Consider the following 23,071-nt stretch of genomic DNA (forward strand, 5'->3'; position numbering starts at 1 on the left):
ATTTTGTTAACCCACCGATTTTATTTATTTGCTTTCAGTGTCATGTAGCCTAAAGTAGATAAGCCTATATTTAACATGCCTACATACTGAAGATAACATGGAAAATATTGTGGGATCCTTTTCCCGAGTACGAATTCAATGTAATTTCAGGCACAGGTCTATAAAAATGCTGATCACTTGGACATCAGCGTTGGGCAGCAACAAGAGGACAGTTATCCGATGGTTTGGGTATTCTCCGCATGACGCAGACAAGACAGGGGCAGAGCATTGGGCCTATGGACAGGGGATTCCCCGATGATGCAACAGGCATCATAGCTGCGTTGAATCAGAGAAGGCAATTTAGGCTTTAACATCTTTGTTATAAGGAGATGTAGGTGTATTCGGATATATTACTATATTATTTTCTTCAAAAATATAAGCAAAATGATCATCACATTGCCAAGTTTTTAGACCTCAAAAGGCTTGAATTGGGTAGGATATGAGTTTGGATTTTATTTTAAGTGATGGTTTACATTGTTATGCGCCTGATAATCCCAAAGAGGTTGCACAAAGCGCCATTGTCTCAGGCCCCTCCTTGTGCTCGGGTCGCTGGTGATGGGCGTAGAAGCATGTATCCACACCCTAAACTCCCAAGTTGTCTAATAACAAGAACTAACATTCTGTGGATAGGGCCTACGCTTAGAGGAGACCCAATAATGGCCTAAACTGTCCCTCGTGGTAGGTCCGGAGTTGACAGTGACTTACACCTTCTCATGTGCGCATTACCAGCAAGCTCGGCTACAGTCTATTTATAGCCTATCAACAAGGCTAAACACAATTATGGCTATTGGTCCTACCCCTGGGCAGAGAGGTGTGTGTTGTTCATAGGTTGAGGAGAGGCAGACGACAACATTAAAACTAAAACGTGAACAGGCATTATTTCAGAATCAGAAAGGGTTTTAAATCGCCATGAAAGTTTGCACAGACAAGGAATTTGCTTTGGCAGGAAGGTGCATATGTAGCCGATGTGTATCGGTGAAACTCACTCCTCAGGTATGTAACAGGCCACCCGCATCAATGAATAGCTAGCTTTTCGTTGGCGTAGTTGGTAGTGGTGGCGCTTGGGAAGCCAGAGGTGGTAAGTTCGAACCCAGTGCGGGACGATTTGCCCGATACCTCTGACGGAGCTTGCAAGACCACGTCTGTTACACATACATTAAACATATAGGAATCTTAAATAAATTAAAGATGAGATCTAACTATACTAAAGGTATAGTTGCCATAATTTACCATATAAAAATACAAAAAATACAAATATCACAAAAAATACAAATGGTAGCTACAAAATATTTAGAATGTAGCCCAGCCTAGCTGAGAATTTTGAGTAACTTAAATAAAAAATAAAGAAAAATAACTATGCCTCTTAAACCAACAGGGTAGGCCCACAAATAATAGGTGTGTTCGACTTCATGCAGCACAGCCGGCTGCCGACTGCAGCCGGCTGCCTTGAAGTTGAGAATGCCATTGGCTGCTTCAAGTCAGCCGGGCTGCAGGCGGCTGCAGGCGACGCCGGCGCTGCATGATGTCGAAAGTACCTAATAATGTAATTCCCAACCCTCAGTTTATAACTATTTAGATTATTCATGACCTCGAACTAATTAACCCAGCATGCTAGCCGTAACCTAATACATTTATAATTAATAAATGTATAGCTATAGCGGGCATCATGGATTGGATAGGAATGCAGTCTACTGTAATAGGGTTAACAGTGCAAGCGGAAACGAGGTTATGAGCTGTCTGATGCCAGTAGTACTACCCTGGAAGTGAAACATTGCAGCACAAGCTAGCTCGCTCGCTATATGCAACAAGGGCAACGTCTGCTGCCATTGAAAAGTAAACAATATTTGTCTGAGAAGATAACAAATTATTGAAAACGGAAGTAAGTTGGAACAAAAACTGATTTACATAGTCCTTGTTGGATTTAAGTTGTGCCTTGTCTTAAACCTAGGCTGCTAGCCTAGCTATCCTATTCGATGAGCTTGGCTGCACTGCAATAAGACCTGACTCTCGCACGCTAGCTAGCTATCTAGTTGCAAGTTAAAACCTCGAACTCGAAGGAAATATTTGTCATCGCTCGTCTCCCTTTCAGTTTTTACGGAAGCGAAAAGTGAGTTACTCTGTGCTGTGTCCGTTTGTCCTTATTAGGTTGAGTCAACGCTGGATAGCCAGATTGCTGATGTAGCTATCCAAACTCACCTTTTGGCTCGACCAGAACATTATGATTATTTTCAATACGGTCGGAAGAGAAACGATCATATCAGCACGCCAATGTTTACATGTTGACACTGGTTTAATCTATGGTCGCTTTCAAGTAGCTAATCTTTAATACTTTACGTTCTCATACGTGAGGATAGATGGGTTAATCAGTCATTTTTTTACATAACGTTTACAAGGTTCAAGCTCACCAAAACACATATCTGTTCCTCTCCACTAAATATATATATATGCGCTTTGCCCGAGCTAAACACACTAGCTAGCTACATAATCTTAGAAACTACAGCAGTGACGTGCTAAGATTAACAACAAATTGCTCGTGCTACACACTAGTAAGACGTATATCGTCTTCTTAACTAGCAGGTTAGCTGAAAATTAATTCATAAATTACAAATGCGCAGTGTCACATCGCCTTGTGATGGGCCAAGAAGGATCGCCTTGTTAGTTAAAGCTGACGTACTGTAGTTGGGCTATCTAACGTTCAACAATGCAAATGTAGCATCACGCTGACTAAGCTAGCAATAGCTACTAATGTAGCACCAAGACGTTTTGGCAAACCTCCCCATGCAGTGCGATTCATATCGAATGCTAGCACTTGCTCAAATTGAAAGCAAATACATTGTTTTGAATGAGCAATCTATCGAGTGTTTTTCTATGTGCTAGCTATCTAGTTGGTATGTAGTTATCTCCCCGTGACATGGTATGCTTTGCCTAAGTTGATTAGGAGTTAAGATGGTAAGTAATGTTAAAACTAACTAGCTACATGTCTCTTCACAGGCAAGTTTCAGATGTTGGATGAGGCCAGTGGAATCCAACAAATGTAATGACTGATTATTTGGAAGATCTGCCAAGCATTTGCATTGGTATTTACTTTATAAAAAATGGAGCCTGCTATTCATGGATGCAGCCATCCTTTTCTGACCTTTCTCCCTTCTGAGGACTTTTGGTGAAGGCGTGAACTGACAAAATGAATCAGGGCCACCACCTTCAATGAGAGTGGGTAGTGTCCTAGCTCTTTATTCGAGAAACTGAAAGTAAGATGGATATAGGCGTGGCTGAAGGGGAGATGGAAAGCATGACAGGAGTTGAAAAAACCCTCCTCTCAGATGTGCCCCTTTCATCTTCCAAGTTCACACCCGATGAGAGGGAAGCTAGGGAGGATGAGGCTGATGTTTTGGATGAGGCTGTTCCAGAGGCAGAATTTACAGACAATCTCAGATCAAACCCTCAGGATACACAGAGCCCTGTCACCTTTCAGGACACTTTTGGGAACATAGATGTTGAGTTAAGTGTGACTCCAGAGGCTCAAGAGGAAGTTGGGATACAGCCGGAAACAATAGTGGGACAACAGGAGTTGTGGGGTAGAGAAACAGAGGAGGAAGCGGAAGAAGGAAGTCAAAATGAAGCTGGAAAGGAGCAGCACATGAATGGAGAGTCTGGATTAAGGAGGGAGGGAGCCGGGAGGAGAGGCAGACCTCGTAACAGTGGAGGGGGAATAACCACAGAACATACTAGCCACACTACATCTTCCTCCACTGCCCCATCCTACCCACCTAAAGGGTCCCTACCGTCTAGCGGTGGTCGGCACAAACAGGCCCGGAGACGCAACCACCATCACCACCAGGGCAGAGGCCGCAGGCGGATGGGCACCCAACTGGCCCTGACCTTGAGGGAGCTAATGTCTGAGTCGCTCAGTCCCTGGTGCATCTCCTGCATACATATGGTGGTGGAGCTCATTGTCACAGTGACGCACCATTGCGGCGTTTGCGTTGAGACAGGAGCAGTGGTGCTCTATGACTTCGGGTCTCAGCTTCTAGCAAAGATGACAGACCTCCCTGGGATGAAGGCAGACGCAGGGCGCACAGTGGATTGGGCAAGAGATATTGTGACAGTCCTAATAAATACAAGTTTGAAGTCAATTAGGGGGGCACAACAGGCTTCTGCATCCTACTTTGGGTTATTCTGCTCTGTGGTGCTGCGGGGAACCCAGTGGGCCAAAAACACTTTGGTGCGTCTGGGTGGTGAAAGGGGTAGGCGGGTGTGGACTGCCATGCAGGATTCCAGGGTCTGGAAAGGGGTGGCCTCTATGGCAGAGAGAGTTAGTGGCTGGTTAAAGAGGAGAGTAACACAGGTGCCTGAGTCCACACCTGAGTCACCTGGTGGGACTGGAAGGTTTCAGTCTGGACAGGAACTGGACAGACTGCTGGCCTTAGCTCTTGTACCTGAGGATGAGTTGGACCCTTTTACAGTGCTGGGAGTGGAGGCCCATGCCACTGAAGCAGAGCTGAAGAGGGCCTACAGACAGCTGGCTGTCCAAGTATGTCTTTAGGGAAAATGTTATTAGCAATACAACTTAAATACTTGAGAATGTAACTTAATACATGTTACAATATAAAACTGTAAAGAAATCATCACTATACATGTTCCAACTGGAGTCTCTTTCAAAATTGGCATGCTTTTGTCTATCCCTCTTTCTCCGTCCATCTTTCTCTTTTAGGTCCATCCAGATAAGAACAAGCACCCTCGAGCCGGGGAGGCTTTCAAGGTCTTGAGGGCTGCTTGGGATGTCGTTAGTAACCCAGAAACACGAAGAGAGTATGAGATGTAAGTTTAGACAAACTCAAAGCATAGAAATGCTGTACTAAATTGCGAGACGAAATACCTAATTGCCACAATTGCACAGCAAAGTCAAGGACATCACAATAGGTCTGTTACCATACAGGAAGCGGATGGCAGCAACGGAACTCTCAAAGTCGATGAACGAGTTCCTCACCAAACTACAGGATGACTTGAAGGAAGCCATGAACACCATGATGTGCACAAAGTGTGAAGGCAAGCACAGGTAAGTCGTTCTTGTGGCAATATATTCTGAATATTAGTTGGCGTAAAGCTTCTTTCACTAGAACACATACCAATCTGGCATTATATAAATATTGCCGGCCTGTTGTGTACAGGAGGTTTGAGATGGACCGGGAGCCTGCAGAGGCCAGGTTCTGTGCCGAGTGTAATCGTCGCCACAGTGCAGAGGAAGGAGACCTGTGGGCAGAGTCCAGCATGCTAGGCCTACGTATCACATACTTTGCCTGTATGGATGGCAAGGTCTATGACATCACAGGTACCATTAGAAATGTATTGTTTGCATTATGTCACACCATCTTTTTTCTGTGAAACGTGAGTTGGTCTCTTACAGGGGCACTAGATTTCAATTGAGACTTTGCCGTTGGCTTCTAATACCTTACTAATTAGTGTCACCCTCTCCTTCCCTTTCAGAGTGGGCTGGTTGCCAGAGGATAGGAATCTCTCCTGACACACACCGTGTGCCCTACCACATCTCCTTTGGCTCCAAGAACAATGGCAGCTCAACACGCCAACGGTTTGTCCCCAGAGTACAAGGGCATTAAGTGACAGTGAAATGAGCCCATTTGCTTTATTTAGATTATACTGACACTTCAGGGAACACTATGGTCATTTCTGATCCTAGAAATAGAAAAGAATGTAAATTACAAATTAAATATGAAGCATAGCTGAGGTCATCCATATTTAGAGTCTCTTTCATAGTTTAGATGGATGCTGTCCTTGGATGGATGCTGCTAACTGAACTCTTCTAGGAACATAAGATATGCTTCCCATCTCATCATTATTTATTTACCCTCCAGGACACCCTCAGAGCATCCACCAGGTCCAAGCAGCCCTGCTGATTTGCAGGATTTCTTCAACCGAATCTTCCAGGGTGGGCCCCCCAGTGACTTGACTGCAAATGGGGGCTTTTTCCCCTCAGGACCGCCCCCCCATCAACCCCCTGGTGCTGGACCTAGTGGACCCTTCACACCACCCCCACCTCAGACTGGCTTCTTCATGCCTGGGGGGCAGAGACCAGAGCCCAGTGAGACCTGGACAGAGGCTGGCAAACCACCCCGCAGGAGGAAGAAAGTTCGGAAGCCCTTCCAGAGGTGAACCTGGTGGACAAAATGATGAGTCACCATAGCAACACAGGGACACTACAAACAGATGCCATGTTTGTCTCTTTCGCCTTTCGCTGTCGGTAGACCCAGACCTGCCCTACATGAGTAAAACTCAGGAAGATTCAGGTGGTCAGGACTGCCAAACATAGACAGACAACACAGAGGAGCCAGCCAAAGGAGAAAGGAAAGACTGGACCATGAAGTATTAAGTATTGTAGGGTTAGGAATTGGCATTTTTGTTGACTGACTCAAATTTCATGTTATCAATATGTTGTTTTGTGCTGTAGCCCCGCCACCGACATCAAGCCTAATGCTATAAGGACAACATAATGCTCTAGGTCTGACTTTCCTGCCAAATCCTGCATTGCATGCATGATTGCATCATTACAGTTCTATCACTTTTTACTTTTAGTTTTTGGCTTTAGTCTCCCTTTCAGCTCTCAGTTTCTGCTGTATGAAACGTGGAACTGAGAGGGCTAATTGTGGCCAATTGGAATCAGCCAAATTTATGGATCAAAAAGCTCCAAACTAGGGCTGTCACTAAGTACGATTTTTAGTACTGGACTATTCTGTCCATTAATTGAGTTACTTACGAAAAACACTGGTTTATTTTCAAATATACAGAATTTGAATTTTATAGATATAATGAATCAGTTTTTCTACTCTTATAGACCTCATTTCTAATCTTCTAGACCAAATTACATTGTACACATTGTAATGTTTTTTTTCTCACAATTACATTGTGTAGAATGGGCTTTCATGGACGCTGTGGGGACTTGAAGGTTCGAAAGGAAGTTTTATTTATTTATTAAATAACGCTTTATTTTTTATCTGAGACATTAGATAAATCAACAGAATAGTTAACTACCAAAGTAGTCATTAGTGACAGCTCTATTCCAAGCCTTGGAGAACATTCTCTTAAGGGCAACCCGACTGCCCATGTGGCTTTAACTCGCACACCCTTCCACTCGTTGCCTTCTTTGATCAATTGATAAATAAGGTTATCATTTGAGCAATTGCTGTTCTGCCATTTATTGCTTTGAATGAAAGTTAAAGAAAGTTTCATTGTCTGTAACATTTGTAATTTTTCTTTGAATTTAAGTTTCAATCGAGATCAATCAGCATCTCTGTCAGGCTTTGATATCAGTGCTCCAATGCTGTATGCACAATATGCCTGTCAAAACATTGAACATTTGACAAACATGCTCTTTGACATTACATAATAGAAGGAAGTTTTCAAATAGGTATTGGTGAGTATAAACAACAGTTTTCAATCCTGTAACATTTTTTGGCTATACGGTATCATAAAGAATTTATAACTACAGAGGTTCATCTGTTGCACCAAACTGCATGTCTTGCTAAGTTTCCTGGACATACAAGTCTAAAGTATAAAAAAGAAAAGTAATTCAGTAGTATGAGATTATGTATACTGTGTCCAGGAAACAACCCTCTTTCTGTATCAGAGGACCATGACTCAAGCCATGTGAGCCAGTGCTCAGGGGATAAGTCTTGCTTCTAACAATGATTTGTTAGAAGCAAGATGTAAAGCCTGTAAAAGTCCTATAAAACCAAGGGCGTAAGGATAAGACACGACTGCCTCTCCTCCCTTAAATTGTCAATGAGTATAGCGCCCAAACTTATTCCTATATTCGTAACCTGTCTTATGTTCAAAAGTCAAACATTTTGGAACAGTTTATTCATTTAGTTCATATTTAAAGCATGGGGTCAATCTCCAGTCATGAATAGCACCTCTGCTTAAACATGACAATCTAAAATTAGAAGATTGATATAGTTGGTTTGAGTTCAGTTCTATTGCACCTTTTTGTCATTCTGTGGTTGTTTGGTAAAGTGGAATGAGGGTCTCCTGTTGCACATGTTAATTTGCTTTCCTTGAGGTGAAAATGTTTGCAATGCAAGTGATCATTCGATTTTTTTTTAATGGAGGTATTATAGATTTTATTAAATCTTTATTTTAGGCTACAATGTCACTTGTGATGTTTAGATGTCTAATTGACTTAAGAATGTACATTATGGTATAAGTAGCAGTCGGAAGAAGCACGTTTATGAAGTGAGCCTGCTAATGAACGAGCCAACCACATAGATGAATAATGTTTCATTTTTATATTTCAAACAGAATATGCAAAAAGAAAATTGCAAAAAATCAGACAATCATCAGGGTTTAATGTGTATGTTCTCCAAGGGATGGTGGAGTTATGAGTTGGCTAACAAGTTTAATTTAATGATAAAGCATCACTGTTTGGTTAATTTTCTGCTTTCTCTGGTTTTCATATTAAAGTTGATTTCCCAAAAAAATATTGTAGATCTTTGTTTTTTTCTGTTCTTCTGTTAAGTTATAATATATGTAGTTATATATTTATTTAACCTTTTAGAGTAACTTTTTATTTTGTGACATGCATCTAGGGTCAACTCAGTAAAGTATTAGCCGTACATCCTGTTACCTCAAATTGGTCTAATCCCAATTTACTGTAAACCAAGAGTGATGCTGTGGATGTTCCTCCTTTGGCTTTTTCTGTGACCTGATGAATTCACAGAGCTTTGTGACCTGATATATTCAGAGCTTTGTTGAGGGGAAAAAAGCCTGTGTATAGCCTGTCTCTTACAGCTCTGCTCCATAAAAGGCATTTTCTGGACTTGCAAATTCCGAACTGGTTCATTTGATTCTTCTCCACGCTTGCCTTGTTCACACACCATTATTGTCAAAAAGGATACACTTATGGTACTTACCACACATCTTATTGGGTTGCCATGATATATTATTAAACATATGTATAGCAGACAGTTGACCATTCATGAAGGAGTTCCACATTATTCAAAAAGGTTTTGCCATGAGATATATTACCTAATTACAAGTGAACTTCTAAATGCATATTCAACACATTTAGTCATTTAGCAGACACTCTTATCCAGAGCAACTTACAATACAATGTGATGAGACATTCATCCCAAATACAGTAGTTTACAGTTAAATGAAAGTTAACATTTCTAAGAATATTCACATTTACATATACATGTCTACAATTTGAAAAAGAACTTGCACATCATTGTTGATATAAAACACAGATATCCTAGCAGTCAGCAAGCCTAAACCTGTACTTAACATTGCCACTTCAATTAAAACTTGCCTTTTAGTTCCTGAATGACTCTTTGGAGTAGTTTACTGTCTAGATAGGCCACCAGGCCTCCCTGGTTAGCCCAGCGGTCTGCCCCAGGGCTCTCTTTGTGGGGTCGGTGGTAAGTCAGTTCTTCTTGATGACCCTTCTCTCCAGAACTGGAACGGAGGCACTCCGCCAGGTCAACCATCCCCCCTCCCAAAGCCCGGAGCAGGGCATGAGGAGCACAGGAGTCCCACTTGAAGGTGCTGCCTTCAGAGAGTACATAGATGTCAGCCAGACCCTGGATTACACACAAGATTTTGTAGCCTGCTCCAGAGGCATACATGAGCCTGTCTAGGCCACACAGTGGGGTCAGGGCCTCCTTCACTGCCTGTTTCTCACTAGAGCTCAGGACCACTGATATCCCCCCTCCTCCTGTGCTTTCTTTGGTTCCGTCTTTAGGTCGGTCCACTGAGCAGGCCTTGAAGCTCCCATACGACACACCCCAGAAATGCTGTCCCTTCCATCTAAAACAAGAACATTTTATATAATGTATCACTGCCTATACAGTTTTCCTTTTTACCGACAATGGAAGCAACAACATGCTATAAAAGTGTAATTCTTCTCAAAGAGCAGATAAGTAGTTTTATATTCAGTCAAATGGTAAAGCTTGGGGCTAAAACGTACCCCCCTGTTGAGTCTTTGTGGTGGAAGGGCTGGTTTATAACACCCATGACAGGTTCCCCTGTGGCCCGGAGGTAGACTCCAATCAGAACCAGGGCACATTGCAGACCTGATGGAGACAGATGCCCCTCCACCAGCACCTCCTCACGACCCTCAATATACTGACTGGTAGCATCTAAAAACACACACAAAAGGACACTGAATTTTAAAATGTAAAATGTTAAGGTCCACCTGTGATTTGCCTTACTTTTTGCTTTTGGGCTAACACAGGAATGGGCGGTACCAATTGGGTCTATCCAGATACCCAGGTCTGTGGGACTGAGGGGCATGTTGAGGGTCTCTGGGCTTATGTCTGTGATTGCCACTGGATCCTGGTGGATGGCCCGAGCCAAGAGAGATGCTGCCATATGGTCACCATCCAACACTGTAGCCAGGAGAGCTGCTGTCTCCTCTTCCGTAAGACATACTGTTACTGTCACGCTCTCCCCTGGTGGGAACACACACTATTAGTCAGATGACAACAATAGAAAAAGAAAGAGGATGCTGGAGGTATGTTCTGTTGTTATTACTAACTAATGTAGTTATTACTAACTACATTACTAACCTAGTCCATTTTCAAACTTGTTCGACTCTTCGCCATGTATAAAGCCAATCATTTCATCAAACTAAAGAAATAAGGGGAAGAATTAAGGCTTAGGGCTTAAATCAACCACAGTATATAGTAAAATAAAATGATGATGCTTCTGAAAATGTTAAGCTCTACCTGAGTTCCAACATCATGGCGGATCATTTCTTGAATCACCACATCTGCCAGTGTCTTGAAGTCCTGAACAAACTTCTTGTTCTTGTCCTCTCCAGTCTTCTCTTGAACGAGCAGCTGAAAGAGAAGGGCCTCTTGTCTGCAGACCCGGGCCACATTAGCTGCTTTCTCAGCCACCCGCAGGAGCAGTCTCAGCAGATCAGCCATGACTGAGACATGAACGAAAGAGACAGACAGACAGACAGAAGAAGAACATGAGAGAGAAGTTATGAGGGTATGGGAGGTGAAAGGATGGGGAAAAGGTGAACAATTCAAAAGACCTGAAGACAGATTTGGTACTGCCGTTTAGGAAGGCAGGTGAAGTTGTGGTGTGTATGTGTGAGCGAGAGAGAGAGAGAGAGAGAGAGAGAGAGAGAGAGAGAGAGAGAGAGACTGTGGTTGTGAGCTTGTTTTTTCCATCTCTAGGGTGTATCTAAGTATAGAATGAAATCAGGACATCTCTGAAAATGTTTAGTGTACTGAGAATTCTCTACAAATATTAACAAACACAGGAGCAAATCACAAAGATATGGGTGCCTACGACGGGACATTGAATACTTTTTAAATAACAAATATTGCGGGTATCTCGTAATGTGGTGTCAGCAGTGCCTGAACGTCATAACCTATCTGTAATCATCAGATAATGTCTTTACGGCACCTATGAGCAAAAGCTATGAATGTCAGAATAAAAATACTAATAGGCACACGAATAGGTGCAAAATAATTGCTCTCACCGAAAAGGTTCAGGCTGCCGCTAAAACGTATTGGTATTTCCTTTGCCCTTGGTAGCTGGCCTGTTGGGATCCAAGCTGCAAATGTTTCCTGTGTGTCATGCAGAGCAAACGTCTTTCCCGCGTCGCCAAGAAAGCACGAACTGACAGTTTATACACAAATAGCGTTGATAAATGCCTTACCGTTAAACGGAGCTGTGAACTGAAAAGTTTTAGAATATCTTTGGATTGATTACGTCGATGCAGATGTTTCGTATTATAGGGCGGGCGTAAATTTTCCTCTGACAAGAAAGCTTCGTAGCCGATGTGGGCGGAGTTTAAAAAGCACACTCCATTGAAACTAAACATTTCTCATAGATTAAAAACCTTTCCCTAAAACAAATACTGAATACATCCAAATATGATTATGCAGCCCTAAAATGTGTAACATCAGTCGAGTATGTGACATTTTATAAAGTTTATATTAGTTTATCATTGAAATGTTTTTGCAACATCTTATCCATAGCATTGCCCATTTGGAAGTGTTTAGTCAGAGGTGTGTAGAAACATCATTAATGCAGTAACACGAGTTTAAATTGGTTAACAATGGTCTTAAAGCTGGGTTAGGCAAGACATTAGCGAAGCTGGCTATTTTAGCTTCTGTTTGACACGATTCAAACCAAATATCCCCCCCAGTCACTCCCACAAAACTACAGTAACGCGCATGAGTGCAGGGGCAGAGTGCGCGCAGGTAGGCAGGTAGACAGATAGGTAGCCCGTCCAATCATTAGTCAGAGTACGGTTTAATGATTTGTTGTGTTTATAGTCTTGCGACTCCCACAGTTGTCGGATTGACTAAATATTCCCGTCAAACCTTTATGTATTGGTTGCTATCAAGATATTACTTAGGCAAATATGACAAAAAGTGCTTCTCAAACACATTCCATTAGCTTTTCATGGTCCGCAGCCTTCAACAGATGTGGGAAGAGCTAAGGCCAAATTGGTTTATTTCCTGTCCATTAAGCTAATGCACATGGGATATAACTTTCTTCCCAGACGAGTTAAGCAGAAGATGATTTCAGATTGTCTAGAAAAGCCTCTCATTGCCACCAGTATCCATTAAGGATATGTTAACCAGAGACTATAGTCTGGTACCACACTCCATTAGAAGAATAGCAAGCATCCCAGTGCTTTGCTACAATCAAAGAGCGACTCTCTACCAGGCTGTCTCTAGCAAGAATCTCTAGCTTACACCACAGAAAAGGAAGGTTTCCTCATATAGGTAAGAACTTTTTGTAATAAAATTGGCATAATAAACAACAAATAATATTCTATTTAAATCACACCCACACCATCATTACATGATTCAAAACATGGTGATATAGTTTACCCGTGTTGGTTTTTATCCACGTCTACCATATTTAAAATAGTGTTTATATTTAACAGTTTATTGCCATGATTGCAATGATCACATGTCACACATAGTTTGCTTCTAAGCATGCAACCATTAGTGGCCGTGTGGCACTGTGTTAACATTAAGCCTGAAGAGGATGATGACTTTTATCATTACAATGAAAGTGTATGCTTTTTCAATGAGACAATGTCATTTATAATTGTCCTTATGAATCAGTTCATTCCATTAATTCTGCTGTGTCTACAGTACAACATAGAACAAATAGTACAGTAAGGGTAAAGGTAAGGGTTTACTAAAAGGCACAAGTTAATAAATGTGTATTTGAAATTAACTGAAAGAAAATGTTTTCATACAGATCTCAGATTAACATGTCAGACCTGGAGAATGCCATGATCACCATCATCCAAGTTTTCCATAAATACTCCGGCCACAAATGCAAACTCAAGAAATGCGAGCTCAAAAATCTTATTAATAACGAGCTGAGTAACTTCATTACAGTGAGTAATATTAGGTCTATAATGAATGTATTACACGTGTAAGGCATGATGAACATCGGTGTACGTTATTAAACATTATTTTATTTATAAATATCCACTATTCAAAAATGGGATAAAATGACTTTGCTTCTATGTCTGGAAAATCTGGGAATAAAATGAATGGAATTGCATAGTTTGACCTCCTACTCCCTTCCTTTCTCTGTATATTCCTTTCAAAGAAAATTAAAGAAGATGTAATTCTAGACGAGCTCTTTGCTGACCTCGACCAGAATCGAGACCTGGAGATCGACTTCCACGAGTTCATTGCCATGATTGCAATGGTCACAACATCCTGTCACGATATATTTGCTTCAAAGCACCACAAACATTAGTGGCATAATGTGAGCAATAAACCTGAAGAGGATGACTTCAGATTCTTACAGTGAGTGTGTATGTCTGTTTTTCAATGAGACAATGACCAGTGTGCTTTTGAATGTGACAATGCCGGCACACACTCATGCAAAATGTCGTATCATCCCTTTTTAACGAGACGTGAGTAAATTAGACATCAGGTTTGGGTTACTTTATTTGTACCCGCAGGTAGATTTTGTCAGACAGACAGGTATACTGTACAAATTCCTACCAACTTAATCAGAGCCAAAGTGACAGTTTGGGGTCGGGTGTACCTCTTCCAGGTATCAAGGGACCATGGTCCAAATAGATTTTAAAATAGCTTATAATTTTGAAGTGGGAACATTATAAAATAAATTAAAATAGAAAAAAATGTTCTTCTGCGTTATCCTCCAGCTAAAGTTTAATTGACAGTAGTTTCACTAAATAAGCAAAGGAAGAATTGTCAGTAACGGGATTGCTGGCTGGAAATAATTTGCTGGAAAGTAGCTGGCTGCTCTAAAAATTTGAAACTGACATTCTACTGGCGCTGAGCTGTTTGTGTTGCTTAACACCTTTAGGAGGGCGTCGTTATCTTACACATGTTTCCTATTGTACCTTTAATACACAAGATATAACCAATCAAATCTGAAAAAAAGGAGTGACATATGCTAAATTATTTCCCTTTTTCAGGGTTCTTCACCCTCTTAGATTGCATTCCATAAATTCCAGAATCCTTGTCCAGGCGTGTTCCTGGGCAGCAGCATGGGGAGCGAGGTGTCCTCCCCAGAGTGTTATCACTACAGCAGAGACAAGAAAAAGATCAATTAGAAAAAGAGAAAGGACCGTCTCCCTCTAAAACAAGACTATAGCTTCTTACTCTCATCATGTTTTTCTTTTTTGTACTTCACATTGTCAGAGATGTGATGTTATAGAAAACAATAAGTGCAAAGAAGTGCATGGGGAGGAACGCATACGCTTTTTTGGTCTGGTGGTCCACATAGAGGCTCGTGCATTCGGTGTATAAGGTGGCTCAATCAGGTGACCAGCACCTGGGTATGACAGACGAACAAGCAGGTGGGATTTTCCTGCAGCCTTAAGACTCTCCTCAATCTAGAGACAAATGTATAGATGAATAAATAGGATTATCTAGTTGAATAGAACAACCTCTCTAGTCTTTGGACAATAGGGTGGAGTCTATCACACATAAACAACCTCATTTGCGTTCTCCATTGCTGCACAGCTTAGGTCATCTTCGCCAACAATGTACAGCAGGGGGCAGCAAAGGTTCTCAAGCTGCACACAGACACAGATGGGTGCAATGCTGGTGTTACAAATCTGAAATCTCTCTGATAATTTCTTACCCTTTAAATATTCCCTTAGCCTAGATATACTATACCTTTACTTTGTTCTCTGGTGGTATGTTGTTGGGTAAGGAAACTTCTCTGAAACTGACATACCCCTGTTCATTGAAACTCCAGTGCTTCTGATCACTAAACAATAATGATGTGGGGAAAAAACATACCAACATTTAGAGCTTAAACACAGCATAAAAAAAGTATTGAATACATTTATTCTAAGTAACAATTCAGAGATACATTCTCATTTGTACAACTACTCACCCTTCAAAGCTTTTGCTACCGCTGACATTATCTGATAGCTTGTTAAAACTACCAATTGGCCCATTGATACAAATCACACACCTGGGCTGAGAGAAACTGGGTGAATTAAATTAAAAGGTATTTCACATCGGACCAAGATATTTGGTGTCTAAGTAAACTTACACTGACACCAATCTGAGTGGCGATTCTAAGAGACAGGTAGACTCCAAATGAAAGGCCCATGACACCTATCCGATCCCCACACACCTTGGGATGTTCTTGTAGCAGTTTCAATGCTGCCTGACAGTAGAGAAACCAAGAAAAAATAAATGAGTAAAGAAACTGATTTTAACCTAACTGGCAACAATATGGAAAATACCAAACAAGAATGAAATACCTAGTGAGATACAAACTACCAATGTTACCCTAAAGTACTGGTCTCCCACGTTAATGCAGTTAAGAGGACCAGGAATGTCACTGTGACCAAAATAGGCAAGGGCAAGACTTGCAAAGCCTCTGGATGCACACAGGGCAGAGCGATATTCTACCAGTCCTCCACCCATACCCCATAGGTCTACCATAGCTGGAAATGGGCCTGGGCCTATGAGAATAAATCAGGGGTTATCACATTAGCTACTGCATATTCACTTATACTTTCCTGTTTATAGCCAACCAATGCTCACCGGGGGGTAGGAACAAGGTCCCCACTATTCCGTTTTGTCGTATTTCCATTCTTCTGACACCTGGAGCCATGTACCAGCGTTCTACAGTGACAGCTGCCAGCTCCTGGTTATTATTATTATTATCTTCAAATGTGACATGACCATCCAGAATAGATATTTGAATTGGGTACGGTGTCTCAACATTCTTCTTTCTTAGTCTGTAGAACAGGAGTTCCATTTGAACTGTCAATATTACTTGGATTGATTTAATTAATTGGAAGAACTATTCAGTGTTTTTTGATTGTTAAATATAATGTTTGTGTGTGAAATATTTAGTTTGTCTGTTACCCACCTCAGACCCTTTCTTTCCCCATGTGCAGGCTGCAAGCTCCAGAATAAACCCATTGGCTCACAGCCCACATATGAACCCCCCACAGACACATCCCTGGTCACTGTGAGGTTGAGAAATAGAGAGTAAGAGATCATGCGACAGATTCAGAAATTATGGACTTTAAAATTTATAATAAGTTGCATATCTCACAGTTAACTCTGCCATTCTTATCTGTATTGTAGTGGGAGTGTGTCTCCCATAGGTCACCATCTTCGCTTTGCAAGCATGCACGCATGGTGATACGACAGAATGGGGGAAGGTAACGCCCTTCTATGGTAACCTGCTCATCGATGAGGGATCGAGTGGGTGAAATGGTCAAAAGAGGTGCTGGTCTGCAGTTGCTCCCCCAGCGGGTTATCGCTGAGGTGGAAAAAAACATGTACATTTTGAGGACTACGTAGGCCTACATGGCATATCAGTTACAGAATGCGTATGTAAAAGTAACTTTTAAAAAGGTTGATACATATCTATATGTAACCAGATGAAAAATAAGACAACATTTCAATGGTGAAAGCAGTTGTTAAAGTCCTTAACCCTGTAAGACCCCTTGTAAAATTACAACATCACCTTTAGCTCTTTAATTGATAATTGTTTTTTTGAAAGACCAAATGTATCCAATAGCATTGCAAGGCAAGACAATAGGACCCATTGGTTATGTAAATGTCGTTCAAAAAAAATCTTATTGGGTGTGCTCAAGCCTTTGGCGAGAGCACAACCTTTGTTCTCTCACATATATATTATTATTATTATTTTTATTTCTTTTTGCCCCCCTAAAACTCAGTCAATATTTGGCCTACATAGACAACGTAGGTGTCAAAAGTTTCGTCTTGGTAGCGATTGAGTTGCTTCTATTGGAATTTACGTTCCGTTGCATGGTTTAGGCTCAAGTTAAGTTTTTGTGGCGAAAAGTGAAGCTAACGGTGGCTAATTTGCTAGCCACAGTCACTGACGTTACTAATGTCACTACGTCACTAACGTCACGAAAACACGCGTGACTACCTTTGGCAGAACATTCGTTTCGCATCTGTTAACTTGGGGGATAGCTAGGCTAACTATAGCTTTACTGCAAGGCAGCTACAGAAACGGCACAAGCACAGAGGCCAGGGTGATAACTATTTACTCATTTTACTTTGTGATATGACACACAATTGTGATGTGTAATGTACAGTATAAGCTGATATTATTAAGGAAGTACATCTACTTTCGGAAACAGTAGTCTACTATTTCACTGAAGTATTAGCATCATGACATTAGCCTGTGTTGCCCGGGCAACACATACTACAGTGGTCTATGATGTAGCGTTATCTGTTTTCAATCTTTAAAATAAACATTCCTCACATATACATTTTCGTTGTAGGATTTATTCTGACATTAGTAAACGATTTGTTGGTGAAATGACCATTACCTGTGGTTTCAAACCAGTGTAGCTCACTGCAACGCTGTACGGAGACACACTACAAAAACATCTACACTACAGTACACAGCTGTTTAGGAAGTCAAACGGCGACAGAACATGTTCGGCACTCCCCTTACTTAAATCAAAAGTCTAACTACTAACCTGAACTTCATTGCCACAGCCTAAACGTTGTCAATCTGTTCATGAAAATAATTAATTTCAGCTTAAACCGTACAACGGAACGTTAAATCCAATTCAACCAACGCAATCGCTACCAAGACGAACACAGCAGTGGTCTAGTACTGTACCGTAGTAGTACAATTTACCGGGGCAGCTTCTCCACACAGGGCTATATCGCATTTTGCGTTGTTACTGACAATGATCGCTACCAGTGAGCTTTTTATGAATGAGCGATTTTCCACTAAATAAATGTCAAGCTTATTTACGTTTTGGGGGGCATATTTTCAGTTAGCAGATGGTACTGTTTGAATCGCGATTCCATCTTCTACTGCCGGGTAACGTCGTAGAATAATCTTCAAAGGGGGTTCTTTATTAATGAATGAATGCAATGAGTAGGCTAAATGCCTGAAAATATCATGAGAAGGGAAAAACTTAAAATGACGTTTAAGTCATAGAGATTAGGTCAATTTTTACACCGGTCTGCCAAATGTATTCGTTTTGATTCAACGATGAGGCTGCCTCTTGCAGGGGAAATGAGAAGACATCTATTTCATTCTACACTTCACTCGTATTTTGAGTTGTAAATGAGCAGCAAAAAAAAAGATGCTTTTAAATCTATGTAATATTTATACATAATAAGTAGGCCCTATGCATTTTTATATAAAATATACAGGAATATCATTAAAATCCTTGTACAACCGACGCAAGCAAGCACACCCTACAATTTACCCAGAAATTGTACCCTCTAGTTTGCAATTGTGTTTTTTGGAGAGCTAAAGGTGATGTTGAAATTTTTAATCGGGTCTTACAGGGTTAATTCAGCGTATTGTACATATAGGCCTAATAACAGAGCTCTCAAGTCTCACGTAACACCTTGTATTTCTCACGCATTTCAACCATTTTACTCATGCTGAGAAGTAGCCTAATATCCTAATATCCCTTAGGCTACTTCTCAGCATGAGTATAACATATAACTCAGCATTTAACTTGTCCCCCTATATACAATTAATGGACGAGGCGCAGGCATACTGAGATGACAGTCGAGTTATACAGAGTTAAATGCAAATCAGAAAATATATATATATAACCTCAACATAACCTCTCCCACCTCTACTTTGCACACATTTCAAAGTTGCATATGAACATATATTAAAACTGTAATCCATTTTTCCCTTACCCAAACCATGCTGAAGGCATGTCACCTTCCTGTGGATGTTGATCCTTTGAAGAACATACATTTCAGAGTTTACACAGTTCTGACGCACACACATGCGCTTTTAGAATTATGGTTTCAAGTTACCCATGAGAAATGGTTTACTGTTTAAAATGATCAAGTGAAGAACTTTTTTTTTATTTTTATGATTTAAAGTTGTTTTACCACCCTGAAGTAAGCAGGATCAGGTCTGCTCTACTAACCCGTACAATGGTAGATTAAACGCTTCAGCAACATTTTCTACTCATGCAGTCACCTTCGACCTATGTCTTGCACAACTTCCGACACATTCTGGGCTTTACCAGAGAATGTCTAATATGTTAATATCTAATATCTTAAACAGGCTCTGACTTGACTGTGTCTTCTGCACTGGAAGTGGCGCTATAGTTAACTATAGTAAATCAGTGAAATTCTAAAGTCTTCTAAAAGTACTAAGTCTGCCCACCGTTTGAGGCATAGACTGTTCCTCACGTAAAGTATTTGTCGCCAGTTAAAGAGTGACGGAAAAAGTAGTTCTGCGCAGAAGAATCACTTCCGGTTGGGTTGTTTCTGTTGACAGCTCACTTTGTTAGCTAGCGCTAGCTAGCTGTTTGGTCAATTATGTAGTCAAAGCTATGAGAGGAACTTTTGAGAATTGATGTTGGATGATTAGCCTACAACAGTGTACTAACAGGTGAAGTTCACTGTCATTTTCTTCTCGAGCTGTGCTAGGAAGGAAGGAAGCTCAGATGACAATCGATAGCCTTAGCTTGCGAGCGTATTAGCCATAGTTAGCCAGCCGTCTCGCCTCATTAGGACCACTAACACCAACCAGGCGTTTAAAGCTAACATAAGTTAGCATCAGAAACATAGGTGGCTAGTGACCACGTTCGTACAGCTACTTTCGCCATATATCGTGAGTCCAGTAGCCGATTATGAACTAGGTTAGTTTAACGTGATAAGATATATATAAAATAGCTAGCGTTACCTGGAACGCTTTCGAATTGGTGTCAAAATTTTAAACTTTGGTAAATATTAGCTTGCTAGCTAGCGGGTAAAGACGCCCGTTAACTAGCTAGCTAAAGCTAACTCGTAGTGGAACAAATTTGTGGTGGGACTGAGCTCCAGAACCGTAGCATAGCCTATTTGTCCAATCATAATGTTTAATGCAGATTAAACGTGAAGTCTAACTAGAATATTGTTTGTCATTTCAGATCCTAAACTGGTTGCATACGTGTAAATACGCTGGTACTATTGACAGTCAAGCAGATTGGGCGACCTGTGTCCCAATTTGCAGCTCTGAGATGGCCAGTCATTTCCGCAGCTACATCTGGGACCCAATCCTCATTGTGTCACAGATAGTACTGATGCAGTGCATCTACTACAGTTTCCTGGGTTTGTGGTTGGCTGGAGTGGACAGTCTTGTGCAAACCAATAGGTCATTGGACCAGATCTTCAGCTATGAGGTAAGTCCTGAAAATGAATGATTGTTTAGTTTCCAAGTCAGTAATGGCATCAGACATGTTATGACATTATTCTGTACTTGCAGGTGCTTGGGTTTGCAACAATGCAAGGCAGGCTGTCAATGATGGCATTCATCTTGAACTCACTTACCTGGTAAGTGGATGAGTTTATCATTGACTGATCCACTAGCTATTATTTAAACACCATGCCTCATGCACCATGCCTCTGACTCTTGTTTGTACATGAACTCTTTATTTATAATGCACCTGCCTTTGTTTCCTCAGTGCCCTTGGTCTGTGGTTTTTCATCCGTCGAGGAAAGCAGTGTCTTGATTTCACTGTCACTGTCCACTTCTTTCATATGATTGGCTGTTGGATATATAACGCACATCTCCCAGCAGCCCTTTCCTGGTGGCTTGTCAATGTAGCCTGCATGGCTTTGATGGCGGTGATTGGAGAGTACCTGTGCATGCGGACTGAGCTCAGGGCTATTCCTGTCAACAGTGGACCCAAGTCGAATCTTTGACCTCCACCTGAACCAATTCTGGCACATATTTCATCCTGTGAACTGTTCAACCTACAGGAATTGGAATGATGGATACCCAAATTAGTGATGGGAAGCAATTGATTTAAGTGGTGGAAGATTTGAAAATAATTCCCTATCAATGGATCTTGATGTGACTTTTAACCTTTTCAACTTAAAGGTTATGTGTCGGCCTATTTATTTTTTATTTGAACCGATTGGAAAGCAGACTTAAGTGTGGAATGAACATAAACTATTTAGATGGCTTTTTGTCTACCATAAGGGGTTTTGATTGTCAATTAAGATAGTTGAATGCTAAATATCAAACATGTTTTGTTGTTGTCAACACTTATTAACACATTGTTTACACGTTGTTTATTCATTTTTCATTTGTTTGCTAAATCGTTTAATTCTTTAAATGGTAGAATGTTAACTTGATAAGCAAGTAACATGCAGGATTTTCATTCAGTCTTAAACCATGCTATAACAGGCAGGTGGTTTGCATGCATTGCGTTGTTACAGTCACGCATCAAGTTCACACCAGTTTACTAGTGTTTTATCGCTATGCATGGTATGCTATACTATGCAGAACAGATGGCCACTCTGGGCATCTGTCAGCCACCAGCAGTGTTCTGACAGGAAGCTGTCACTGTGTGCATCTGCATTTAAGCTTTCTAATGAGAACTCCCATGTAAACTGATGAAAACCTATCATGGTGTAAATATGTCTTATTTTCATAAATTCTCAAATCTGTCACCTTGATTTGTTTAAATCTGGATAATGCGGTGTTGTGTTTGCAAACCCTTTCTAAGGGATGGGCTATTTGCTTTAAGTCTCATCAGTACATTTTATTACATTGCACATGCTTCACTACAGGACATTTGTTTATTGTTTCAGCAGTGAAAATGAAATGTTGTCGCTGTAACCTGGTTTAACATGATTAAGTCAAGTCCTATTGTTTCAGTTTATTTTAAGGTCCCGTGTGTAATAAAGCAAGTCAAATCTTTATAGCCTTAATGTATTTGGTGTAAGAGTTTTATTCCATGACTTTTGCAAGACAATACTATGCAATAAGACAATAGATTTACATTTTGAAATATAAATATTCACTGTTTATGTTACACCTATACCGTTTAATACAATAAGTTGTTAAGCACAAACATTGTGAAGGGTTTATATTTCATTGTGGATAGCCTGAATGTCGAGCAGGCGGTAGCATAATGAGAGGCTTATACCACACATGGATGTTTAGTTCCCTAAGGCCTAGCCCTGGGCCCTGATCCTTCCTGAAGCCTCTGCCTCTCTAGTCCAGGGCCAGGTGGGGGAGAACATATGGGATTGCACTAACGAGTGCCTGATTGGTGGCTGGGCCTTAACAAGCTGGATCCAGTTCTCATTATTAACACCTTGCCACAAGGAGGACTGAAAAAGAAAACCTTGGTGTAAATGAATGTGAACCAAATGAGTGTTGGTCTCTGAAACATCAGATATTTGAATTTACATGCAAAATTTAGTGTTAATGTATTTTTTCTGTCTAATGGATGCATGTTTTGTATGTAGTTGTCTATGTACAATAATACATTTGAACATCTAACAACTGTGTGTAATGACTGATATGATCATATTGTATTTCCAACTTCATACTTTATTCATTCAAACACATTATTTCCATAAAATGTATTTTAATACAATACTTTTGTAAATAGTGTAGGCCTACTTTGCAGCTGGTATCTTCAAGGGACCACATACATATTCAATTTTTACATTCAGTAGTGTAGTAGTAGCAGTGGTAGTTTCCTGATGTATTTTATCTACAGCATACTGTATCTTCTGAAGTTCAATCAAAAATGTATTATTTGATA

General features: G+C 40.8%; 5 protein-coding genes across 10 annotated transcripts; 3 read left to right on the forward strand and 2 right to left on the reverse strand.

Annotated features, from left to right (window-relative positions):
* The first annotated feature begins 1,715 nt into the window (after nt 1–1,715).
* On the forward strand, nt 1,716–7,727 carry dnajc14 (DnaJ (Hsp40) homolog, subfamily C, member 14). Of its 2 annotated transcripts, none has more exons than XM_062467928.1 (7): nt 1,716–2,146; nt 3,031–4,570; nt 4,751–4,857; nt 4,976–5,095; nt 5,208–5,368; nt 5,524–5,626; nt 5,910–7,727. In XM_062467928.1, exons 2-7 carry the CDS (start codon nt 3,293–3,295, stop codon nt 6,205–6,207), a joined length of 2,067 nt encoding a protein of 688 aa, XP_062323912.1. In that variant the 5' UTR covers nt 1,716–2,146; nt 3,031–3,292; the 3' UTR covers nt 6,208–7,727. The 2 variants fall into 2 exon arrangements, with proteins under 2 accessions (XP_062323912.1, XP_062323922.1); XM_062467938.1 differs by having other exon boundaries at nt 1,716–1,918.
* A 590-nt stretch (nt 7,728–8,317) lies between these two features.
* On the reverse strand, nt 8,318–11,878 carry inpp1 (inositol polyphosphate-1-phosphatase). 3 transcript variants are annotated; one of them, XM_062468087.1, is made up of 7 exons: nt 11,726–11,878; nt 11,546–11,633; nt 10,776–10,981; nt 10,617–10,677; nt 10,296–10,499; nt 10,016–10,187; nt 8,318–9,855 (listed from the first exon to the last, which is right to left on the reverse strand). In XM_062468087.1, exons 3-7 carry the CDS (start codon nt 10,977–10,979, stop codon nt 9,348–9,350), a joined length of 1,149 nt encoding a protein of 382 aa, XP_062324071.1. In that variant the 5' UTR covers nt 10,980–10,981; nt 11,546–11,633; nt 11,726–11,878; the 3' UTR covers nt 8,318–9,347. The 3 variants fall into 3 exon arrangements, with proteins under 3 accessions (XP_062324071.1, XP_062324084.1, XP_062324078.1); XM_062468100.1 differs by having other exon boundaries at nt 11,546–11,605; nt 11,726–11,855; XM_062468094.1 differs by having other exon boundaries at nt 11,546–11,620; nt 11,726–11,853.
* A 673-nt stretch (nt 11,879–12,551) lies between these two features.
* On the forward strand, nt 12,552–13,848 carry LOC134025272 (protein S100-B-like). The gene is made up of 3 exons (XM_062468193.1): nt 12,552–12,803; nt 13,291–13,432; nt 13,651–13,848. Exons 2-3 carry the CDS (start codon nt 13,304–13,306, stop codon nt 13,801–13,803), a joined length of 282 nt encoding a protein of 93 aa, XP_062324177.1. The 5' UTR covers nt 12,552–12,803; nt 13,291–13,303; the 3' UTR covers nt 13,804–13,848.
* Nucleotides 13,849–13,979: 131 nt separating this feature from the next.
* On the reverse strand, nt 13,980–19,683 carry LOC134025116 (bile acid-CoA:amino acid N-acyltransferase-like). 3 transcript variants are annotated; one of them, XM_062467993.1, is made up of 12 exons: nt 19,448–19,683; nt 19,209–19,252; nt 16,606–16,815; nt 16,417–16,516; nt 16,086–16,282; nt 15,828–16,003; nt 15,586–15,702; nt 15,424–15,509; nt 15,201–15,294; nt 15,017–15,097; nt 14,779–14,914; nt 13,980–14,601 (listed from the first exon to the last, which is right to left on the reverse strand). In XM_062467993.1, the coding sequence occupies exons 3-12, from the start codon at nt 16,688–16,690 to the stop codon at nt 14,501–14,503; spliced, it is 1,173 nt and encodes a 390-aa protein (XP_062323977.1). In that variant the 5' UTR covers nt 16,691–16,815; nt 19,209–19,252; nt 19,448–19,683; the 3' UTR covers nt 13,980–14,500. The 3 variants fall into 3 exon arrangements, with proteins under 3 accessions (XP_062323977.1, XP_062323986.1, XP_062323971.1); XM_062468002.1 differs by having other exon boundaries at nt 19,332–19,683; XM_062467987.1 differs by having other exon boundaries at nt 19,209–19,683.
* On the forward strand, nt 19,557–22,230 carry sys1 (SYS1 golgi trafficking protein). The gene is made up of 4 exons (XM_062468182.1): nt 19,557–19,917; nt 20,438–20,689; nt 20,773–20,840; nt 20,972–22,230. The coding sequence occupies exons 2-4, from the start codon at nt 20,528–20,530 to the stop codon at nt 21,210–21,212; spliced, it is 471 nt and encodes a 156-aa protein (XP_062324166.1). The 5' UTR covers nt 19,557–19,917; nt 20,438–20,527; the 3' UTR covers nt 21,213–22,230.
* The last annotated feature ends 841 nt before the right edge of the window (nt 22,231–23,071 follow it).

This window comes from Osmerus eperlanus, chromosome 1, assembly GCF_963692335.1.
Source record: "Osmerus eperlanus chromosome 1, fOsmEpe2.1, whole genome shotgun sequence".
Classification (NCBI taxonomy): domain Eukaryota; kingdom Metazoa; phylum Chordata; class Actinopteri; order Osmeriformes; family Osmeridae; genus Osmerus; species Osmerus eperlanus.

What these genes read in the sequence shown, in the direction of transcription:
- LOC134025272 (XM_062468193.1), top strand. Translation starts at nt 13,304, where the DNA reads ATGTCAGACCTGGAGAATGCCATGATCACCATCATCCAAGTTTTCCAT. An exon ending in AGCTGAGTAACTTCATTACA is followed by an intron (nt 13,433 to 13,650) that starts GTGAGTAATATT and finishes TTCCTTTCAAAG; the next exon opens with AAAATTAAAGAAGATGTAAT.
- dnajc14 (XM_062467928.1), top strand. Translation starts at nt 3,293, where the DNA reads ATGGATATAGGCGTGGCTGAAGGGGAGATGGAAAGCATGACAGGAGTT. An exon ending in ACAGACAGCTGGCTGTCCAA is followed by an intron (nt 4,571 to 4,750) that starts GTATGTCTTTAG and finishes TTTCTCTTTTAG; the next exon opens with GTCCATCCAGATAAGAACAA. An exon ending in AAGTGTGAAGGCAAGCACAG is followed by an intron (nt 5,096 to 5,207) that starts GTAAGTCGTTCT and finishes TGTTGTGTACAG; the next exon opens with GAGGTTTGAGATGGACCGGG.
- inpp1 (XM_062468087.1), bottom strand. Translation starts at nt 10,979, where the DNA reads ATGGCTGATCTGCTGAGACTGCTCCTGCGGGTGGCTGAGAAAGCAGCT. An exon ending in CAAGTTTGAAAATGGACTAG is followed by an intron (nt 10,500 to 10,616) that starts GTTAGTAATGTA and finishes TGTTCCCACCAG; the next exon opens with GGGAGAGCGTGACAGTAACA. An exon ending in CACAAAGACTCAACAGGGGG is followed by an intron (nt 9,856 to 10,015) that starts GTACGTTTTAGC and finishes TTCTTGTTTTAG; the next exon opens with ATGGAAGGGACAGCATTTCT.
- LOC134025116 (XM_062467987.1), bottom strand. Translation starts at nt 19,302, where the DNA reads ATGTGTGTGCGTCAGAACTGTGTAAACTCTGAAATGTATGTTCTTCAA. An exon ending in GACCTTGTTCCTACCCCCCG is followed by an intron (nt 16,004 to 16,085) that starts GTGAGCATTGGT and finishes TTATTCTCATAG; the next exon opens with GCCCAGGCCCATTTCCAGCT. An exon ending in CCACTCAGATTGGTGTCAGT is followed by an intron (nt 15,510 to 15,585) that starts GTAAGTTTACTT and finishes AGTTTCTCTCAG; the next exon opens with CCCAGGTGTGTGATTTGTAT.
- sys1 (XM_062468182.1), top strand. Translation starts at nt 20,528, where the DNA reads ATGGCCAGTCATTTCCGCAGCTACATCTGGGACCCAATCCTCATTGTG. An exon ending in ACCAGATCTTCAGCTATGAG is followed by an intron (nt 20,690 to 20,772) that starts GTAAGTCCTGAA and finishes CTGTACTTGCAG; the next exon opens with GTGCTTGGGTTTGCAACAAT. An exon ending in ATCTTGAACTCACTTACCTG is followed by an intron (nt 20,841 to 20,971) that starts GTAAGTGGATGA and finishes TTGTTTCCTCAG; the next exon opens with TGCCCTTGGTCTGTGGTTTT.